The sequence below is a fragment of the Camelus dromedarius genome, chromosome 4 (assembly GCF_036321535.1).
Source record: "Camelus dromedarius isolate mCamDro1 chromosome 4, mCamDro1.pat, whole genome shotgun sequence".
Lineage (NCBI taxonomy): Eukaryota > Metazoa > Chordata > Mammalia > Artiodactyla > Camelidae > Camelus > Camelus dromedarius.
Window position 1 is genome coordinate 81,130,059 of NC_087439.1, and position 17,887 is coordinate 81,147,945.

The 17,887-nt window shown below is 44.8% G+C and overlaps 1 protein-coding gene across 6 annotated transcripts; it reads left to right on the top strand.

Annotated features, from left to right (window-relative positions):
- Nucleotides 1-52: 52 nt before the first annotated feature.
- CXCR2 (C-X-C motif chemokine receptor 2) lies at nucleotides 53-13,420 on the top strand. Of its 6 annotated transcripts, none has more exons than XR_010380689.1 (3): nucleotides 53-608; nucleotides 3,137-3,219; nucleotides 4,392-4,746. XR_010380689.1 is itself a non-coding variant. In XM_031452148.2 (3 exons), exon 3 carries the CDS (start codon nucleotides 10,254-10,256, stop codon nucleotides 11,313-11,315), a length of 1,062 nt encoding a protein of 353 aa, XP_031308008.1. In that variant the 5' UTR covers nucleotides 466-608; nucleotides 3,137-3,219; nucleotides 10,228-10,253; the 3' UTR covers nucleotides 11,316-13,420. The 6 variants fall into 6 exon arrangements, 3 of the variants coding, with proteins under 3 accessions (XP_031308008.1, XP_031308009.1, XP_064341236.1); XM_031452148.2 differs by lacking the exon at nucleotides 4,392-4,746 and adding an exon at nucleotides 10,228-13,420 and having other exon boundaries at nucleotides 466-608; XR_010380687.1 differs by lacking the exons at nucleotides 53-608; nucleotides 4,392-4,746 and adding an exon at nucleotides 6,678-6,916 and having other exon boundaries at nucleotides 2,456-3,219.
- The last annotated feature ends 4,467 nt before the right edge of the window (nucleotides 13,421-17,887 follow it).

Here is a 17,887-nt window from a genome sequence, read left to right on the forward strand (position 1 = left end):
AGATCATATCCCCTGATTGCCCAAGAAGTCTTAGGTGTTATTCATTGGGAACCCAGTTGTGCTGCTTCCGAGAATGCTGTTTCAGAAGATATACAGGCCCCACTCTATGACAAGGCGATTAGCTATCCTACCTGTGCTCCAGGGCAGACTTTGTGGTTCCAAACAGGCATGTGTGCTATTCCTGTCCCCTCTGCCTCACACAGACTGCCAGAGACTCCACAGCAATTGGGTAACCCTGTGACTCTGACCAGAGCCTGTGGACTGCCTCCTGGGGTCAGGGCCACCAAGAGTTGCAGCCCATTACCGTCGCATGGAGCAAGAGTTTTGCAACAGCAGTTCCTGCCCTGGAGAGCTAGTGAGAACTTCTCCTTATCAAAGGCAGCAGTGAGATGGCAGGGCAATGTACATCAGTTTCCCCACTTTGTCAATCCATTCAGTGCTCAACAAAGGATACTAAGCACCTAGGACATATCAAACACTGTGACTGGTTTGGGGAGACAGATTTCATATAAATTATAAAAATTTCTGCTTTCAAGAACCTCACTGTAGGAAGGAGGAGGCAGCCAAGCTGATGATTACAGGTCCCTGAAATTGAAGCCATCACACAGGTAAGTCTGTGGATGCTGAGGAGCACAGAGGGGACAGTGGTGCATGGAGGTGACAACTGAGCTAAACTGGAAAGGAGACAGTTGGCCAGACCAGGAGGCTGGGGATGAGAAAAAGGGAAATGCATGACAAAGCCCAACGGAACCAGAACAGCTCTGCAGGGGAACTGCAGGGCAGTCGTGTTGAGGATTCAAGGGGGCATGGCCTGAAATAAGGCTGGAGATGTGGGGTCACATGCGGGGACACAAGTTGGCCAGATCAGGAATTTGACTCTGCCTGAGGGCAACAGGGGTTCTTGAAGGGTTGTAAGAGAGGAAGAGGGTGATCAAATTCACATTTTAAGAAGATCGTCCTGGTAGGGGGTGGGGGATGGATTGAGGAGGGAAAGGCTTGAGGCAGAAAGCATTTAGGAAAATAGTAGTGGTAGTAGCAGCAGCAGCAGCAACCCACAGTGCTTGCACCATTCTAACTGCTTTACAAATACAGACTCCTTTAATCCACGGGACAACCCTCTGTGGTAGGTGCTCTCATTATCCCCATTTTATAGATGGTGAAACTGAGACCCGTGAGATGAAATAACTTGTCCAAGGTGACATTGCTGAGATCCTAACTCAGTCCAGCTCTGGAATCTATAGCCATCACACAACAAATGCAGGAGTTTGAGCAAGAGAGAATAAAATGGGGCCTGGCGCCACCAGATGAGGAAGAGGAGATAATCACAAAGGATGTTACGGAGATGGCCTCCATGGAGAGGAAGAACGAGGGTAGGGTAGAGGGTGTGCCCGTTTCCAGGTTAAGGAGGAGAAACACACGTTTCAGGGAATCCTATGAGTTTGGTTTTCTGCAAACTCAGCATCCTGCAGCATCTGTAGGACCTCAGGGGATACTTCAGGAAGGAATTACATGTAGGAATTTGAGCTTAGAAAAGAGGCTGAGAACTACAGGTGTGGGAGACGCTAGCACATATTGGGTGAGAGATGAAGCCAAGGAGGCAGGTGGGCGGGTCTAGGGAGAGCAGGTAGACAAGAGGACCAAGGCAGGCTCCAAGGAGCATCCATATTTGAGGAATGAATTAAGAAATAAAGTGACAGGCAAGACCAAGAGAACTTCAGGAGCAATAAGAAGAGAATAGGGTCAGTGGGGTTAAATGGTGTAGAGATCAAATAAAACATGGATGGTAACAATTTCACCATAAATAAAGTAAAAGGCACACAGCAGGCTGAGCCAAGATATTTTAACAGAATTGACAAATACAAGATAGTATGAGTAGATAAGATAAGAGGTCCTTTTATACAGATAACAGGAGAGTAACTGGAAAAGTCTTTTTAAAGGACAATGTAGTAGTTATAATCAAAATTTAAATGTACGTAAATATGACCCAGCAAAATTATACTTAAGCTACTGAAACACTCATACAAGTTCCCAAAGACCTACATTCAAAGATGCTCATAGCAAGAACCTAAATATTCATCTATAAGGTAATTATCAAATAAATCATGTGAAGTCCATACCATGGACCATTATGTCATCATTGAAAAAAGCAAGATGGATCTATACGAACTGATGTGAAATAGATACATGATACATTTTTAAGGTGCAGAACAATATAACTAGTTAAATATTATTTTATTAAGGAAAGAAGGAAGGAAAATATGTTAGTACATGCATGGGCAAAAGTCTGGAAAGATGTTCACAAGATATGGGTGAACAGAGGGATGGAAGGGACTCCAATTTTACTTTATATGCTTTTGTATCACCTGTATTCTTTACAATATGCATGCTTTATTTTTATAATATTAAACAGTTTTAAGAAAAAGGTTTACTGGATTTAGTAACCCTAGGTCATTGGTAACCTTGGCAAAAGCTGTTTCCGCAGAACAGTGAGAAGGAAGCTGGTTGCAGTGGGTTGAGCAGTGAACAAGAAGTTGGCAAAGTGGAAGCAGCAACTGCTTGCTGCTATTTCAAGAAGTTTGCCTGTGAAATGGAGGACCTGGGGGTGATGGTAGCTAAAGGGGTCCTAGAACAGAGGGAGGGAAAGACCCAAGCAAGTTCAGGGAAAGAGGTGATTGAGGGGCAGAGGGCCCAGAAGGCAAGATCCTCAAAGATGTGAGAGGCAGTCAGTCCCACAGCCAGGTGCAGGAATTCACTAGAAAGATGAGGGTGACTTCTCATGCTGCCCCTAGAAGGAAGGAAGAAAGTGTGTACGTAAATTTAGGCACATCTGCCAGCTGGGGGCTGTGATTGCCTGCATTTTCCTTGTAAGGAGGATTCAGAACAGAGGCGGAGGAAGTCAACTTCCACTTTCAGACTGGCAGGCTCTTCCAGAAGCCATTAGACAAGAAGGTGTGAAAATTCCCAGCACTCATTACAGAATCGCCAGGCAGAGCCTCGGGCTGCAGTCAGAGTCCTAGAAAAGACTTCATTGCTCCTCTGTGGGAACACCTCCCACTGTGGGCCTCCTGGATTTCCCCCTGTGGCCCCGGTCAGAAGTTTCCATGTAAAGTCTGCTTCACTTTTTCCTGTCCAACAGCCCTGACAGCTACCAAGCCCTGAGTCACAGTGGAGGCATCCGTGGCCACTCCAGTAACACAGCAGCTGTAGCAACAACAGCAGGTAGGTGGGCTGTTCAGACTTTGGGCTGCTGGGGACATATTTCTGATGGAAAGAACTTGGAAATCTCAGTCTCCTCTGAGTCCCTTGAGAACTGAAGTGATGAATTGCAGAAACTTAAAGCTAAAATAACTAAGTCTTCACTAAGACAGCACGGTACAAACAAACTTTCTATAACAATGGAAATGTTCTGTAGATCCCCGGTCCAGTATGGTACCCACTAGTCACATGCGGCTATTGAGCACTTGAAATGAGAAACTAAAAAATTTTGGGGAGGTGGGAGGTGGGTAATTAGATTTACTTATTTATTCCTAGAGGAAGTACTGGGGATTGAACCCAAGACCTCATGTATGCTAAACATGCGCTCTGCCACTTAAGCTATACCCTCCCCCTGCTGAGGAACTAAAATTTTTATTTTATTTTAATTAAGTTTAAGTAGCAGCATGTGGCTAATCTCCTCATTTTCCAATGGACCATACTGAGACCCAGAGAAAAATGACTTGTCCAAGCTCACCCTGACCATTAACAGCAGAACCACGATTGGATGCTGGTTTTAACATTCAATCCACCATCCATAGGCATGCAGTGGGCTCAGAGGAAATTAAATCAATCTAATGACAATCAGGAAGTAGACTGGTTGGGACATGTCAAATCTGGGCTGTCCTTTCTGTACCTTTCGTATTCAGTTGTCTAGGACAGAGAGTTCAGAAAACTGAGGCTGGGATCTAGCTCCTTGTTACAGTGGACAGAACACTAGATTTGAGGTCAGGTTAAAAAAAAAAAGTCTTAAAAACTGCTTAAAACTCAGTTCATCTGAGTCACTCTAGGTAAGTTGCCTAACTCCAGAGTCTTAGTTTCCTCATTCAGAAAGTGCACACTTCATGGGGCTGTTGTGAAGATTAAATTATACAGATTCTGAAAAGCACTCTCCCCAGAAGCTAGACCCTAAGCTGATACTCAACATTACAGCTAGCATGACTGTTGTTATTCAGGTCAAAGCAAATTAAGATACACATGGACTTCAGCTCAGAAAGCAGACTCACTGCTTTCTCTTGCTTGGGGATGTCATGGGAGAGACACCATGCTATTTGCTGATAAACTATTTCAATAATAATAACCACAACAATAAATGCAATAAATGCTCACACTATGCTTTACCCTCATTTCATCCTCAGCATAACCCAACAAGTTAGATTCTGTCATTGGCCTCATTTTACAGGTGAGTAAACTGAGACTCAGAGAGGAAAAGCTGCTTGCCCAGAGTTGCTCAGCTAACAGAGTTCTTAATTGTTGTTCTCATGGTCTCTCTCCATGTGTCCTAGGCCTCTGTCTGGGTTTAGCATCACCTGGTCAGAAATCACTGCGTTCTTCTCCAGCATAGGAAAGAGAAAGGTGACAAAGAATATTTGCTAAATAGTGGGACTGAAAAGTTCCTTCCTAGGGGTAGCTTAGATGAGATTGTCACAGGCTTTGAGCACTCCGTGAGTCCTGGGACGCTTGAAGCAAGAGGCCAGGGCCAGGAGTAGTGGAGGGGGTTGAGGCATCGATTTCCCGGGTGGGGGCCTGGGAGGGGGTGGTGAATTAGTGTCCACTGCTCTGCCTGTATTTATCCTTTCAGGTGTAATCAACAGCAAATGTGCCAAAATATAGTCTTGCTGTCACTCAACAGTTTTCAAAAATGTGTTTGAACTTGGGTGGGATTTTAACTTTACCAAATGGCTTGCTTTCCAAATTAGATGGTCTTGGCCCCAAAGGTGGCAGCTACTGCAGACCCAATTCCAAGTGGACAAGCGAAGAGAAAGCTAGCAATGCCCTAAGAGAGGTGCCTGGTGAGAGCAGACAGTTGTGGAGTGAGGTGAAAGACAACGCGAGGTGGAATGGGGCCCCCATTTGCGGGTAGGGGTTCTCAAAGGTGGGTGGCTTGGAGAAGGAATCTGGGAGGCTTTAAGGATGCCTGGGCTGGCTGGGGTGGAGACAAGAGGCATTAAGTCTAAGAACGAAAGCCACCAGACTCACCAGAAGTTTAAGTTCCACCTCAGTTGCCTTAATGAGCTGTTCCCCTTTGAGATGGGAAAGATGTTCAAGAGCAGTGGTGCTCCTGGGTAGTGGTGTCTGGGGCACTGGAAGCCCGAGGCAGCTGGAGTGTGGGGAGAGTCAGGCAGGGCAACTGAAAGAGTAGGGGCTGCTGAGATCAGCGCAAAGATGAGAAAAATCCTGGACCACTTCCTTTGGGTGAGCCTCAGTTTCCTCCTCTGTGAAATGGAGAGATGGGCTAGAAAACCCCACAGGTCCCTTCCCAATATGAGCTCTGCCAGTTCATAAAATGACTCCTAGTTATCAAAAGGCTGACCTGGAAATTAATTATTCAAGCTATCAAAAGCATCTCGCACCCTCAGGGGCTCCACCCCATAATTGAGCAACCTAATCCACCACTCACTTCCTCCGCCGGCTTCTCACCACTGCCATCTCATCACCGCCGCCCTTTCAGTCAGGCACATCTTTCCTCCTGGAGGTGTCCCTCAGGTGACAAGCCCAGAATCCTGGTAAGTCTTGCAACACCCACACCTCCCACCATCCAGAAGTTCTCTGTTCTCTGTCCCCCTTGACATCCAGCCTCCATTGGTCTCAGGCATCTATCCCCATATCCTTTAATCTCCCTCTTATCTCTTTAGGCCCCCCTACCCTCAAGGGGAGAGCCTCTGCCCCTCTTCCCTACATCTCTCTCCAACAACCACCTAGGGCAGCTCACTACCCACCCCCTTCTCTTGCCCACTCAGCCAGCTCTCCCTGCTTGGCTAGGACTGGATCTGAGGAAGAGCCCGGGGCTGCTGAGCCCTTCTCCCCCCTATTAAATGCATTTATGTGTGGATTATATTTATAGAGAAAGATTACTAGATTACTTATAGATGCTAGATATTTATGGAGAAAGAATAATGTATTAAAACAACCTTGAATTTGTTGTTGTTGCTTGTCGCTGTTGTTAAAGATTGCCTTGAAGGTTTGGGTTCTTGTAAATTTAGCATTTTCATGAAATAAATTAGACTCATCCTTTCTATAGAGTTTCTGAACTACCATGAGCCATTAAGGGGCTGGTGGTTTCACTCAATGAGGGAATCTCCCGCTTGGTTACTGAGAACGTGGCTGGATGGTCAGCAGGGACCAGTCAGGTCAAGGGCATTTGGTTTATTACCCTGTGAAGGCTGTTTCTCTCATTCTGGGCCTAAGGAATAGCAAAGGAAGCAATGCACAAAACTTCAAACAGTGGGAGAGGACTATATCCAGGATGACTTTGTGGTATCTCAAGAACTTAGCTTACAAGTATGTTTAATATAAGAGCTATGGTTGTTTTTAAGAAGCAGATCTGTAGACTGAAAACAGCATGTCAAGCCATTCACACCTGTTGGAGGCTCTGTGACTACAGGCTGGTTTCTGAACCATGTTATGGCTTGTCTTCTCACCAGTAAACAGGGTCAATCACACCTATTTGTAACTACCGAACGATCATGTACTGGTGAAGCACAGACCAGACCCCAGATGTGTATCTGCCTGCCCTGAGTTTCTCCCTTTACCTGTCAAGACAGCCTCTCCAGAGATTGGTGAATTATGAGACTGGCGTGCTACCTACTGCGCTAACGAGGCGCCTCAGAGACTGGTGAATTAAAAAGCAAACAACACTAAAACAACCTTCCCTATCCCCACCTCCCAGTGGCTGGAGGTCTTTGTCCTGGCCTTGTTCCCTTTTCTGTGTTCTCTACTGTCTGTCCTGACTTGCATGGTCTCCTTCTGGACCCTTCATGCCTGGGAGTGGGAGATTGCCCATTCGCCTCCAGCCCGCCTCCAGTACAGCTGAGCACGGGATCATCCAGAATGAAGACTCTCTGTGAATCACACTTGGCCTTTGCTGCTCCTTCTGATAGGCAGTTTCTGTGACTGCCCCAGCTCTGCCTTCTCACAGCCGATGCTCATAAATGTGAGGTTCTCCTCTCTGAGGGAATGAGCTCCCGACACCCGCTGAGCTCTGCATCCACTCTCAAAGGTGGGTCTTCTCTTAGATCTTGTGCTTCCTTAGAGCATCTCTGATCATCTGCTCCTGGAAGTGACCCATCTTGCGACTTCAGTAGGTATTACCCTGGACCTCTGAGCAAACTTGTTCTTGACTTTGTGACTGCAGAGCCAGTGATTCCTTTCAGGTTTTGCCAGCAACACTGGCTGAGCCAGCTGTACTATTCCCCTCTCTCACTACCATCCCTGCCTCTTGGCCAGGCAGGAACCCACCCTCATCACCACATCTCTCAGCTTCCTGGACCGACCTATCTCATCTACTCTATCTGTGGTTTCTGAGTGCTGAGAAGGCAATTTATCTGGCCCCCATCACTTCGGGGGAAAAGTAACGCCTTCTCAGGAAGGCAAAGGCTTCCTGCGAATTCTATCCCTCTAGAGGAAAAGAGCATATTTTCCTAGTTCCTCCTGATCTCATTCAGGTTTCTGCTTTGCTATGTATGACTGACAGTACCACAGCTTCTTCTTCTGAGAAAAGCTTCCTAGCACTTGTGTTGTTGTCATTGATGGTGATGATATTATTTTAATATTTGCATTTCCTTTGCAAGCTTAGACACCTTTGATTAATTTTTAAAATTGAGACACACTTCACATACTATTAAAGTCACCCATTTACAGTGTACGAATCAGTGGGGTTTTGTACTTTTGTACACAGACAGTCCCCAACTGATAATGGTTCAACTTACAATTTTTCAACTTTACGATGGTGCAAAAGCCATACACATTAACTAGAAACTGTACTTTGAATTTTGATCTTTTTCCGGGCTAGCAACATATAAGAAGCTACTCTCTCATGATGCTGGTCACCTGATAATGAGGGTAAACAACCAATACACTTACAACCATTCTGGACTGAGACAAGCAACCATTCTATTTTTCACTTTCCATACAGTATTCAGTAAGTTGCTGAGCTATTCCACACTTTATTGTAAAACAGGCTTTGTGTTAGATGATTTTGCACAACTGTAGTCCCATGCAAGTGTTCTGAGCACATGTAAGGTAGGCTAAGGTATGCTATGACGTTCCGTGGGTTAGTATACATTTTTGACTTATGAATTTTTAAACTTATAGTAGGTTTATTGGGACATCACCCTATTGTAAGTTGAGAAAGATCTGTATTCACGCAGTTATATAATCATTGCCACTATCTAACTCCAGAACACTTTCATCACCCCAAAAAGAAACCCTGTATTCACTAACATTCCCCCTACCCCCAGCCCTTGGCAATCACTAAACTACTTTTCGTCTCTGCCAATTTGCCTATTCTGGACATTTCACATACATGGAATCACACAACATGAAGCCTTTTGTGTCTGGCTCTTTTCACTCAGAATAATGTTTTCAAGTTTCATCCATGCTGTAACGTGTATCAGTACTTCATTCCTTTTTGTGGTTGAATAATATTCCCTTGTATGTGTATACCACAGTTTGTTATCTTTTTATCAGCTGATGGATATTTGGATTATTTCCACTTTCTGGTGGTTATGCTGCTAAGGAGATTCATGTCCAAGTTTTTGTGTGGATATACCTTTTCAATTCTCTTGGGTATACTAGGAGTGGAATTGCTGGGTCATATGATAACGCTGTGTTTAACTTTCTTAACAACTGCCAAACTGTTTACCAAAGCAGCTGTGCCATTTTACATTCTCACCAGCAATATGTGAGGGGCCCAACTTCTCCACATCTTCATCACCACCGTATTGTCCTTTTTCTTTTATTATGATCGTGGTAGTGAATGTGAAGTAATTCCTGAGCCTTTTTACTTGATGGTCTTCTCTTTAACAGTAGGTTCCACGTTCAGGTGGGCTACAGGCTTGCATCGGGTCACAGGACGACCATGCCTTGTTATAAAGAAATGGCTCTGTGGTGATAGATTTCATGTTTCAAAAGGAAGATAATTCAAGATCTGGTTCCTTTAGTTCACTTCCTCTTTGAAAACTGGGATAATATTTCAGAGGGGCTGTAGCTTCCCCCAGAAGCAGGCTCTCTGCTACCCCTGTAATAAGGGCAAAGCCCACAGAGGTAGGTTTAGCTGGGATAGTCTTGGCATGCTGGAGAGTCAGAGTTGGGAGAAGGTGCTCACTGGCAGAACAGGGAGGGTCACACCAGGCCTGGAAAGCCACCAAAACAAGGATAGCGTGTCTCCATCGGCCTCCTCTGCTTCCTGCTGCCCCTCCTCCTTATGCTGGGGACATACTGCCTTTCTCTGCTCACCCCTGCATGGCAGAATGTGCCCACCCAGAGCTCCCAAGATAATCTGTTACATTTCCACCCATGTGGAGAATCAGTCAGCTGCCTTATGATTTTTAACATATTTTTTCAAACGGCACCAGTGCTCCCAGAGCAGCTCTCCTGCATCCCAAAAGAATTCTGGGCTGTGCCAACGGAGTCAACTTTATTCTACCTCAAGCATCTGGAAACTCTATGCTCTTATCACTCAGACTGTTTTTCCAGAACACCTCTTTTTAACTAACTTTCAGAAAGTTGGACAAAAGAATTCATCTCTCAGCTTTATAGGCAAGCTTTGATCTTTTTCTAGGGGGTCTAACCCAATTGTATTGCCTGCTTAATCCCCCAGATTAAGCACTGAATGGCACTTCATGTTTCTGACATCAAAATCAGCCTCAACAGTCAGAGGTGCCCACCACCAAGGGGGTCCAAGATCACATGTTCTGTAGGGATTAACCAAAGCAAAGTTGAAACAGTGGTTTGGGTGATAGCAATGTCATGGAAAGTGTTATCCTCTCTCTGACTTTGAAGGGAACTAGACACTTTTTGTGAAATGTATCATTTATTATTAAATGTGTCTCCAAAACCTTAGAGCCCTGGCCATTCCATGAAGTGAAAGTTACTTCCAAGCTAACAAGAAGAATGCTGTCTGAGGTTTGTGAGCAGACGGGCTAAAATCTGGGATGATTTTATTGTGCAGTAACACTCATCTCTCTTCTCTAGGCCAGAAATTTAACTTTACCTCAAATATGGACGACATTAACTGGGAGAATTACAGTGAAGATTTTGGTAATTACAGTTACAACACTGACCTGCCCTCTATCCTACCAGACTCTGCCCCATGCCGGCCAGAATCTCTGGATGTCAACAAGTATGGCATTGTCCTCATCTATGCCCTGGTCTTCCTGCTTAGCCTGCTGGGAAACTCCCTGGTGATGCTGGTCATCTTATACAGCCGGGTGGGCCGCTCTGTCACCGATGTCTACCTGCTGAACCTGGCCATGGCTGACCTGCTCTTTGCCCTGACCTTGCCTATCTGGGCCGCCTCCAAGGCAAAGGGCTGGATCTTTGGCACACCCCTGTGCAAGGTGGTCTCACTCCTGAAGGAAGTCAACTTCTACAGTGGTATTCTACTGCTGGCCTGCATCAGTATGGACCGCTACCTGGCCATTGTCCATGCCACACGCACGCTGACTCAAAAGCGGCACTGGGTCAAGTTCATATGCTTAGGCATCTGGACCCTGTCCTTGATCCTGGCCCTGCCCATCTTCCTCTTCCGCAGGACCATCTACCCACCCTATTCAAGCCCAGTCTGCTACGAAGACATGGGTGCCAATACAACAAAATGGCGGGTGGTGATGCGGGCTCTTCCCCAGACCTTTGGCTTCCTCGTGCCCCTGCTGGTCATGCTGTTCTGCTACGGATTCACCCTGCGCACGCTGTTTGCGGCCCACATGGGGCAGAAGCACCGGGCCATGCGGGTCATCTTTGCTGTGGTGCTCGTCTTCCTGCTCTGCTGGCTGCCCTACAACCTGGTCCTGATCGCAGACACCCTCATGAGGATGCGGGTGATCTCGGAGACCTGTGAGCGTCGCAATGACATAGGCCGGGCCCTGGATGCCACTGAGATCCTGGGCTTCCTCCACAGCTGCCTCAATCCTCTCATCTATGTCTTCATTGGCCAGAAGTTTCGCCACGGACTCCTCAGGATCATGGCCATCCATGGCCTGATCAGCAAGGAGTTCTCGGTCAAGGACGGCAGGCCTTCCTTTGTTGGCTCTTCTTCAGGGAACACTTCTACCACCCTCTAAGACCCCCACACAGGGCTCTTCCCTTCCCTTCACCATCCATTCCAAGCCTCATATCCTCTGACTGTTCACAGTCTGCATGTCAAGGCAGCCTGCCATTCTGGTTACAGGGAGTTGCTGAGGCCACATCCTTACCAGGCCCCCATTGTGTGCCTTGGCCCCACCTCTTACCATAATCATCATGTCAACTGCTAGAGCTTGGTCCATCCAACCATTGAGCCCACAGCCCTCTGTCTTCTGGCAGAGAGTCTTTGAAGACACTCTTTTAAGTAACTATAAAAGTTTCCACCATTGGGAACCAGTGATGTCAAACATCATTAGTTGCTTCCCCAACTTTCTCTTTCCTTGCCTTCTAGCAAAGTCCCTTGAGAGAGGCTGAGAATGACAGACACTCACTTTCTAAGATTCTCTTCAGGCAGGAGTGGCCATATCATCTGGTTCTGACTACTGAGACTTAAAGGCAATAGTGTTCTGGTAAACCAATCTTCTAGGAGAAAAACTTCTGATTTGTAGCATTTGCCATGTTCCAGTGTGTAAATGCTCCCACCATGGCTGATTTCAGGGGTGGCAGTGTTTAGCAACCAGCTCACAAAATCTAGAAAATGTAATAGTATGCTTTTACAGGCAGGTAAAAATTGGCTTCAGTGCACCTTTGCTTAAGAGGAAGTCTGCTAGGGCCTGGAGACCCCTGGGAAATATTCTTGATTTGAGAGAGAGAGAGAGAGAAAGAGAGAGAGAGAGAGAGAAAGAGAGAGAGAGAGAGAGAGAGAAACATATCCTTGATTCTTGCTTTTGAATATGGTTATAAGATATGATGTGTGGAGCTGAGGCAGCCACTTTGTGACAATGAGGCAAAAAGTATGTCCACACTCAGGCTGATGGAGCCAAAGGATAAAAAGAGCCTAAGAATAAAGAGCTCAGAAGTTAAACTAAGCATAAATGTCAAGTGATTTTCAACAAGAATGCCAAGACTATTCAATGGGGAAAGAATAGTCTGTCAACAAATCGTGCTGGTAAAATTAGATGTACACATGCACAAGAATGAAATTGGACCCTTACTTTACACCACATACAAAATTAACTCAATATGGATCAAAGATTTAAAATTAAAGCTAAAATTCTAAAACTCTTAGAAGAAAACATAGGTGGGAAGATTCATGTCATTGGATTTGGCAATGATTTGTTGGATATGACACCAAAAGTGTAGGCACCAAAAGAAACAGTAGGTTAATTGGACTGCATCAAAGTTAAGAACTTTTGTGCATTAAAGGACACTATCAACAGAGTGAAAAGGCAAACCACAGAATGGGAGAAAATATTTGAAATCATATATCTTATTAAGGGTTAATATACAGAATATATAATGAATTTCTACAACTCAACAGCAAAAAACAAACAAGCAAACAACCTAATTCAAAAATAGGCAAAGGAATTAGAAAGTAGACATTCCTCCAAAGAACATAAAGAAATAGGTCATCAGTAATAATTAGGAAAATGTAAATCAAAACTACAGTGAGGTCCCACTTGACACACAGGTATTTGTACACTAATGTTCATAGCAGCATTATTCACAATAGCCAAAATGTGGAAATAACCCAATTGTCCATCAGCAGATGAATGGATCAACAAAGTGAGATATATACCTACGATGGAATAATACTCGGTCTCTAAAAGGAATAAAATTCTGATACGTGCAACAACATGGATGAACCTTGAAAACATTATGCTAAGTGAAATAAACCAAGCACAATACTGTATGATTCCACTTATATGAAGTACCTAGAATAGTCACGTTTATAGAGACAGAAAGTAAAATAGTGTTTACCAGAGGCTGGGTGAAGGGGGAAAATGGGGAGTTATTGTGTAATGGATACAGAATTCAGTTCGGGATGATGAAAAGTTTCTGGAGATGGACAGTGGTAATAATTGCACAATAATGTGAATGTACTTAATGCCACTAAACTGTACACTTTAAAATGGTTAAAATGATAAATTTTGTATTATGCATATTTTACCACGTAGTTCCAAAAAGGCAAACTTGAACCAATGGACCCACCTACCTATAACTTCTTAAATGATATCATTAAATGTCTCTTTTGTATAAACTACTTTTAGTTGGGTATTTCATTACTTGCAACACAAAGCATTTAAGTGCTACAGAGAGGTCGGGCAAGGATGAGCAGAGGTCCTGAATGAAGTCCTTTATGATAAATAAATCCCTTTGTTAGTTACTGAGTACATAGAGAGAAGGACTAAAATCAAGGTGGAGGCTGGCATTTCTTCCTTCCTCTCCCCCAGCCCAAGCCTCCTGCCGCTGAGTATGTATTATGGAAGGAAACGTGGCCTGGGATCCCCTGGTGTTCCTCACGTCCCTGGGTGCAAGAGTACTCAAGTGTCAAGGATGAACCTAGAAGGGCTGAGAAAGTCTACCAAGTCAGAGGGTTGGGTAGCCAGAAGTCAGAGAGCTCTCCTGAGCTCAAAACCAGCAAGCCCCACTTTGAGTTCCCCTTCACTCTCTCCCCTCTACCACCCAGAACACACACAGACACACTCATCATTCAGGTTTGACAAAAGGGCACTCATGTCGAATAGGGAAATGGCATAAGTCACCAGGACAAAACAAAGATTTGACTCATTCCTTCAGCAGGATTGGGTGCCTCCTGTTTCAGAGTTTGGGGTACAGCAGCACTCAAAACAGACTGAGCCTCCCTCTGGCAGAGCCCCTGTTCATAGGGCTTGTCTCTGACAGGTTTTGGACAGGAGGGACTCTGGCTCTGAGCAGCCTATTGAGGAAGTCAGGAAGCAAGGGGAACTGAACTTCATTATCACCAAACTTTTACCAGGTTCCAATCCCTTTCATGTTAACAACTGTCTGACCATTTAATCAAGGGGATAGCCACTTTGGCCATGAAAAGAGGCCTCTCCAGGGAGGTAGGAGCAAACTTCTGAGCTGGAATGCTCACGGGGCAGGCAACTATGACTTCTAACTCATGAAGGTGCTTTTCCTTCACATTCAGCAAACAGGATTAATTCAGCAACAGTAATCTCTTGTTCCCAGCTCACTCTGCCAGGCGGCGTGCTACAGTCAGGATCAAACATGACTTAGCTGCTCTGGCTGAGCCTTCAGACTAGCTTCTGATTCATCAGGAGGGAAAGGCAGGGAGACAGGTAATTACCAAACACCAGAGTTGCCAGGACTGGGCAAGGCAGGCGGACCGGACGGCTCCCTGAGATGATTGTCAGTGGGAGGAGGCCACTCTGGTTCCAGCAACTCTGCACTTTCCTTGTTGAACAGGGGCTAAAAGAACATGGTTCTCCAAGGAAAATAAGAGGATAAAATAAGCCCAGAAGCAATGAGGCGGAGGCTGAGTTGTACTTACGTGAGCTGTTAATATTTATCCCTGTCTCTTACTCACATTCTCTCACACATACATAGAGACAGTCTTGGCCCAAATAATCTACCAACTAAGCCATCACTAGGACAGGGCAAATCAGGGTCTGCCTTTGAGTTGTTGATTTCTGTCTTTCCTCCAAAGTTTCCAGGCCTGAGTCCCACTGTGTCGGGGCCCAGCAACTTTCTGCCCAGAGCTGCATGCTCCGTCTGAGCTGGCCTCTCTATTGCTTTCAGAGAACATTCCTCTGCTTACACCAACACCATCTGTCTTCTTTCTCTGTCCCCAAAGTTTATGACATCTTCCTCTGCCACAATCCCTCCCTAGACTCTGCAGGATGGGCTCCTGTTGTTCATAACAGCAGCCTCTCTTGGGTGATATGAAGAAGTACCTCCAGTTTGCATGTCACATTGAAACACATCACATGTAGGCCCACAGGGGGAACCACACCGTCACGGAGAACCACACCGTCACGGAGAACCACACCATCGCGCAGCAGTAAAGCCAGGGGAGACCCAGAGACCCACCCCCAGGCCAAGTCCTTCAAATCATTAAGTGAGGACACTGAAGCCCACACAAAGCAACTTGACCAAAATCTCATGGCTGAATAGTAATGACACTGGAATAAAAATTCCTAGTTCAATTCATTTTTTTCCAAATATTTTGCTTTTCTAATGGTACATGAGTTATACATGAACTTCTCAGAGCATTCCACTCACACAATAGGGCCAGTCTACTTCTTCAGGACTTAGAGTCATCTATGTTGGTGCTGGGATTTGGAGTCTGATGGAAGGAAGGGCCAGCTGAGGTTTAGGGCAGAGGTACAGGGGCAGGCTCAGGTAAGGTTACCCTATTCTGCACTGGCAGGCAGGACAGTTAAAAGACAATCAGAGCCCAACAAGAAGTTCAAAGACAGGCCAAACTAAACCCTCTCTTGAGACACATGCTCTACCACAGAAGGTTCAGTTAGAAAAGCAGAACCACTAGGAGGAGGGATTTGTTGCAGGGATCTGACTGTAGCAACCGGGAGTCGGTTAAATAGTCTAGATCAGGCTGTTGATTTTGCTTCTGGTATTGGGACCTGAAAGTGGCAGGACAGACAGCCAAGAAGGAAAGATGCATGTGAAGTGAAGAGCGAGGACAAGCTGGAACCTGCGAGGGCAGACTGAAAGCTGCGAGGGGCTCTCGTGGCCTCCAGGCTCTGTCTGTGGATGGCCTGCCTGCTGGAGAAGCTGGCGCCTGCATCGTGAAGGTTAGCGCACACCTGCCTCGGGAGCACGAGGGGCTGGGGACCCACTGCGGGCCGACCAACGACAGCAGCTAGCAGATAAGCGGCAGCATGTCACAGCGACTCGCACCTGGTGCTGACCTTCCAGAGCATAAAAAATGCAGCTTGTGCTCCAACTCTGCCTTGCATATCTCACACTAAAGTTTCTTCCAAGCTAACTTGGAACTAAGCAAGGAAGGGATTTGGGAAAACATAATTCCAGCTTAACTAAACTGACTCTGTACAAATCTTTCACTCGAACTTTGGTTACCTATGAAAAGGAATCTAAAGACAAAAGAATGGTTACCACCAACGTTTGGATAATGCTTTTTTAAGGTTTCAACCCATTAGGGAGGAGCACACTGGGGCTTTGGAGGGTGCTGATAATATTCTCTTTCTTTACCTAGGTCATGGAAAACTGGGGTTCACTATATTATCATTCTTTAAGCTATAAACGTAAGTTCTCCACAAGTACGTGCTCTATTCACAATTAAAATGCTTTTAATTATTAAAATAAAGGGGGAAATATGAAGAAAGTCATCAGGAGAACAAAGGGGACAACTTCAGTAATTTGGAGGAGCCATTGCAGAGAGGTTTTGGTCAGAATTCATCAAATGAGAAGACAGTATTATCATCACTACTTCTAGGAGAGTAAATAGGTCCAGCCTTTAGAGAAGGCAATTTCATACCTCTTTTAGTGCACACATCCTCTAATCCAGGAACTACACTTCTAAAATATACCCCTTAGAAATACCCACATAAGTGGACAAATGCATATAGGATACATTTTGCAGCTTTGTTTATAAAACTCAAAGCTTAGAAACAACCTAAATGTTCATCAGTAGGGAAATGGTTAGATCAGACTATGAAGGTGCATCCACATCATGGAATGCATTGAAGGCAGTGGTTTAACTGAGGGCTAAAAACATGATGCTATGTGGAAGAAACCAGAGCAGAAGATCACATATTGTATGAGTCCACTGACATAAATTGTTCAGAAAAGGTGAATCTATTGAGGCAGAAAGTAGATGAGGGGTTGATTGCAAACAGACACTACGTTTCTATTAGGGGTGATGGAAAGATTCTAAATCTGAATTGTGGTAATGGCTGTACAACTCTTTACATTTACTAAAAATCATCGGATTGTGTACTTAAAATGAGTTAATTTTATATTAAGTGTACCTCAATAAAACTGTTTTTAGAAAACTTGAACAAATAATGACGTGGTTACAGTCAGCCCTCCATACCCATGGGTTCTGCATACGCAGATTTAACCAACCACGGATTGAAACTACTCGGAAAAAATATTCCAGAAAGTTCCAAAACACCAAACTTGCATTTACCATGCATCAGCTATTATTTTCATAGCATTTATCTTGTAGTTACAACAATTTACTTAGCATTTACATTGTGTTAAGTATTGTAAGTAATCTAGAGGTGATTTAATGTCTACAGGAGGATGAATGTAGATTATATGTAAATACTATGCTATTTTATATAAGAGACTTGAGCATCTGTGGATTTTGGTACCCATGGGGCAGTCCTAGAACTAATCCCCCATGACAACTGAGGGACGATTGTGTGTGAATGGACATGGAAAGATCTTCAAGAAATAATGTTGAATGAAAAAGAAAAGTAGAACGGCATGCATAGTAAATGGCTTATCCATTTGTTTAAAAACATAAAAATATATATGGGTTTAAAAATGTTCAGAAAAATATCTAGGAGGATCTACACCAAGCTGTTAAAAGGAGCTACTGTTAAAGAGAATTGGAGGGCAGAGTAATATTCACGATTAATTCATGCAGTTTTCAATGGTTTCAATTTATTTGGTTGGGGTAGTGTTTTTTCCAGAACTGAGAGAACTGAGGCCTGGGGAGTATGGATGGGGCCTGCGGGCCATCACGGGTGTAGGC

Coding starts and splice junctions, on each gene's coding strand:
- CXCR2 (XM_064485166.1), top strand. CDS start 7,210: ATGAGCTCCCGACACCCGCTGAGCTCTGCATCCACTCTCAAAG. Junction 7,253..10,227: donor CTCTGCATCCACTCTCAAAG/GTGGGTCTTCTC, acceptor TCTCTTCTCTAG/GCCAGAAATTTAACTTTACC.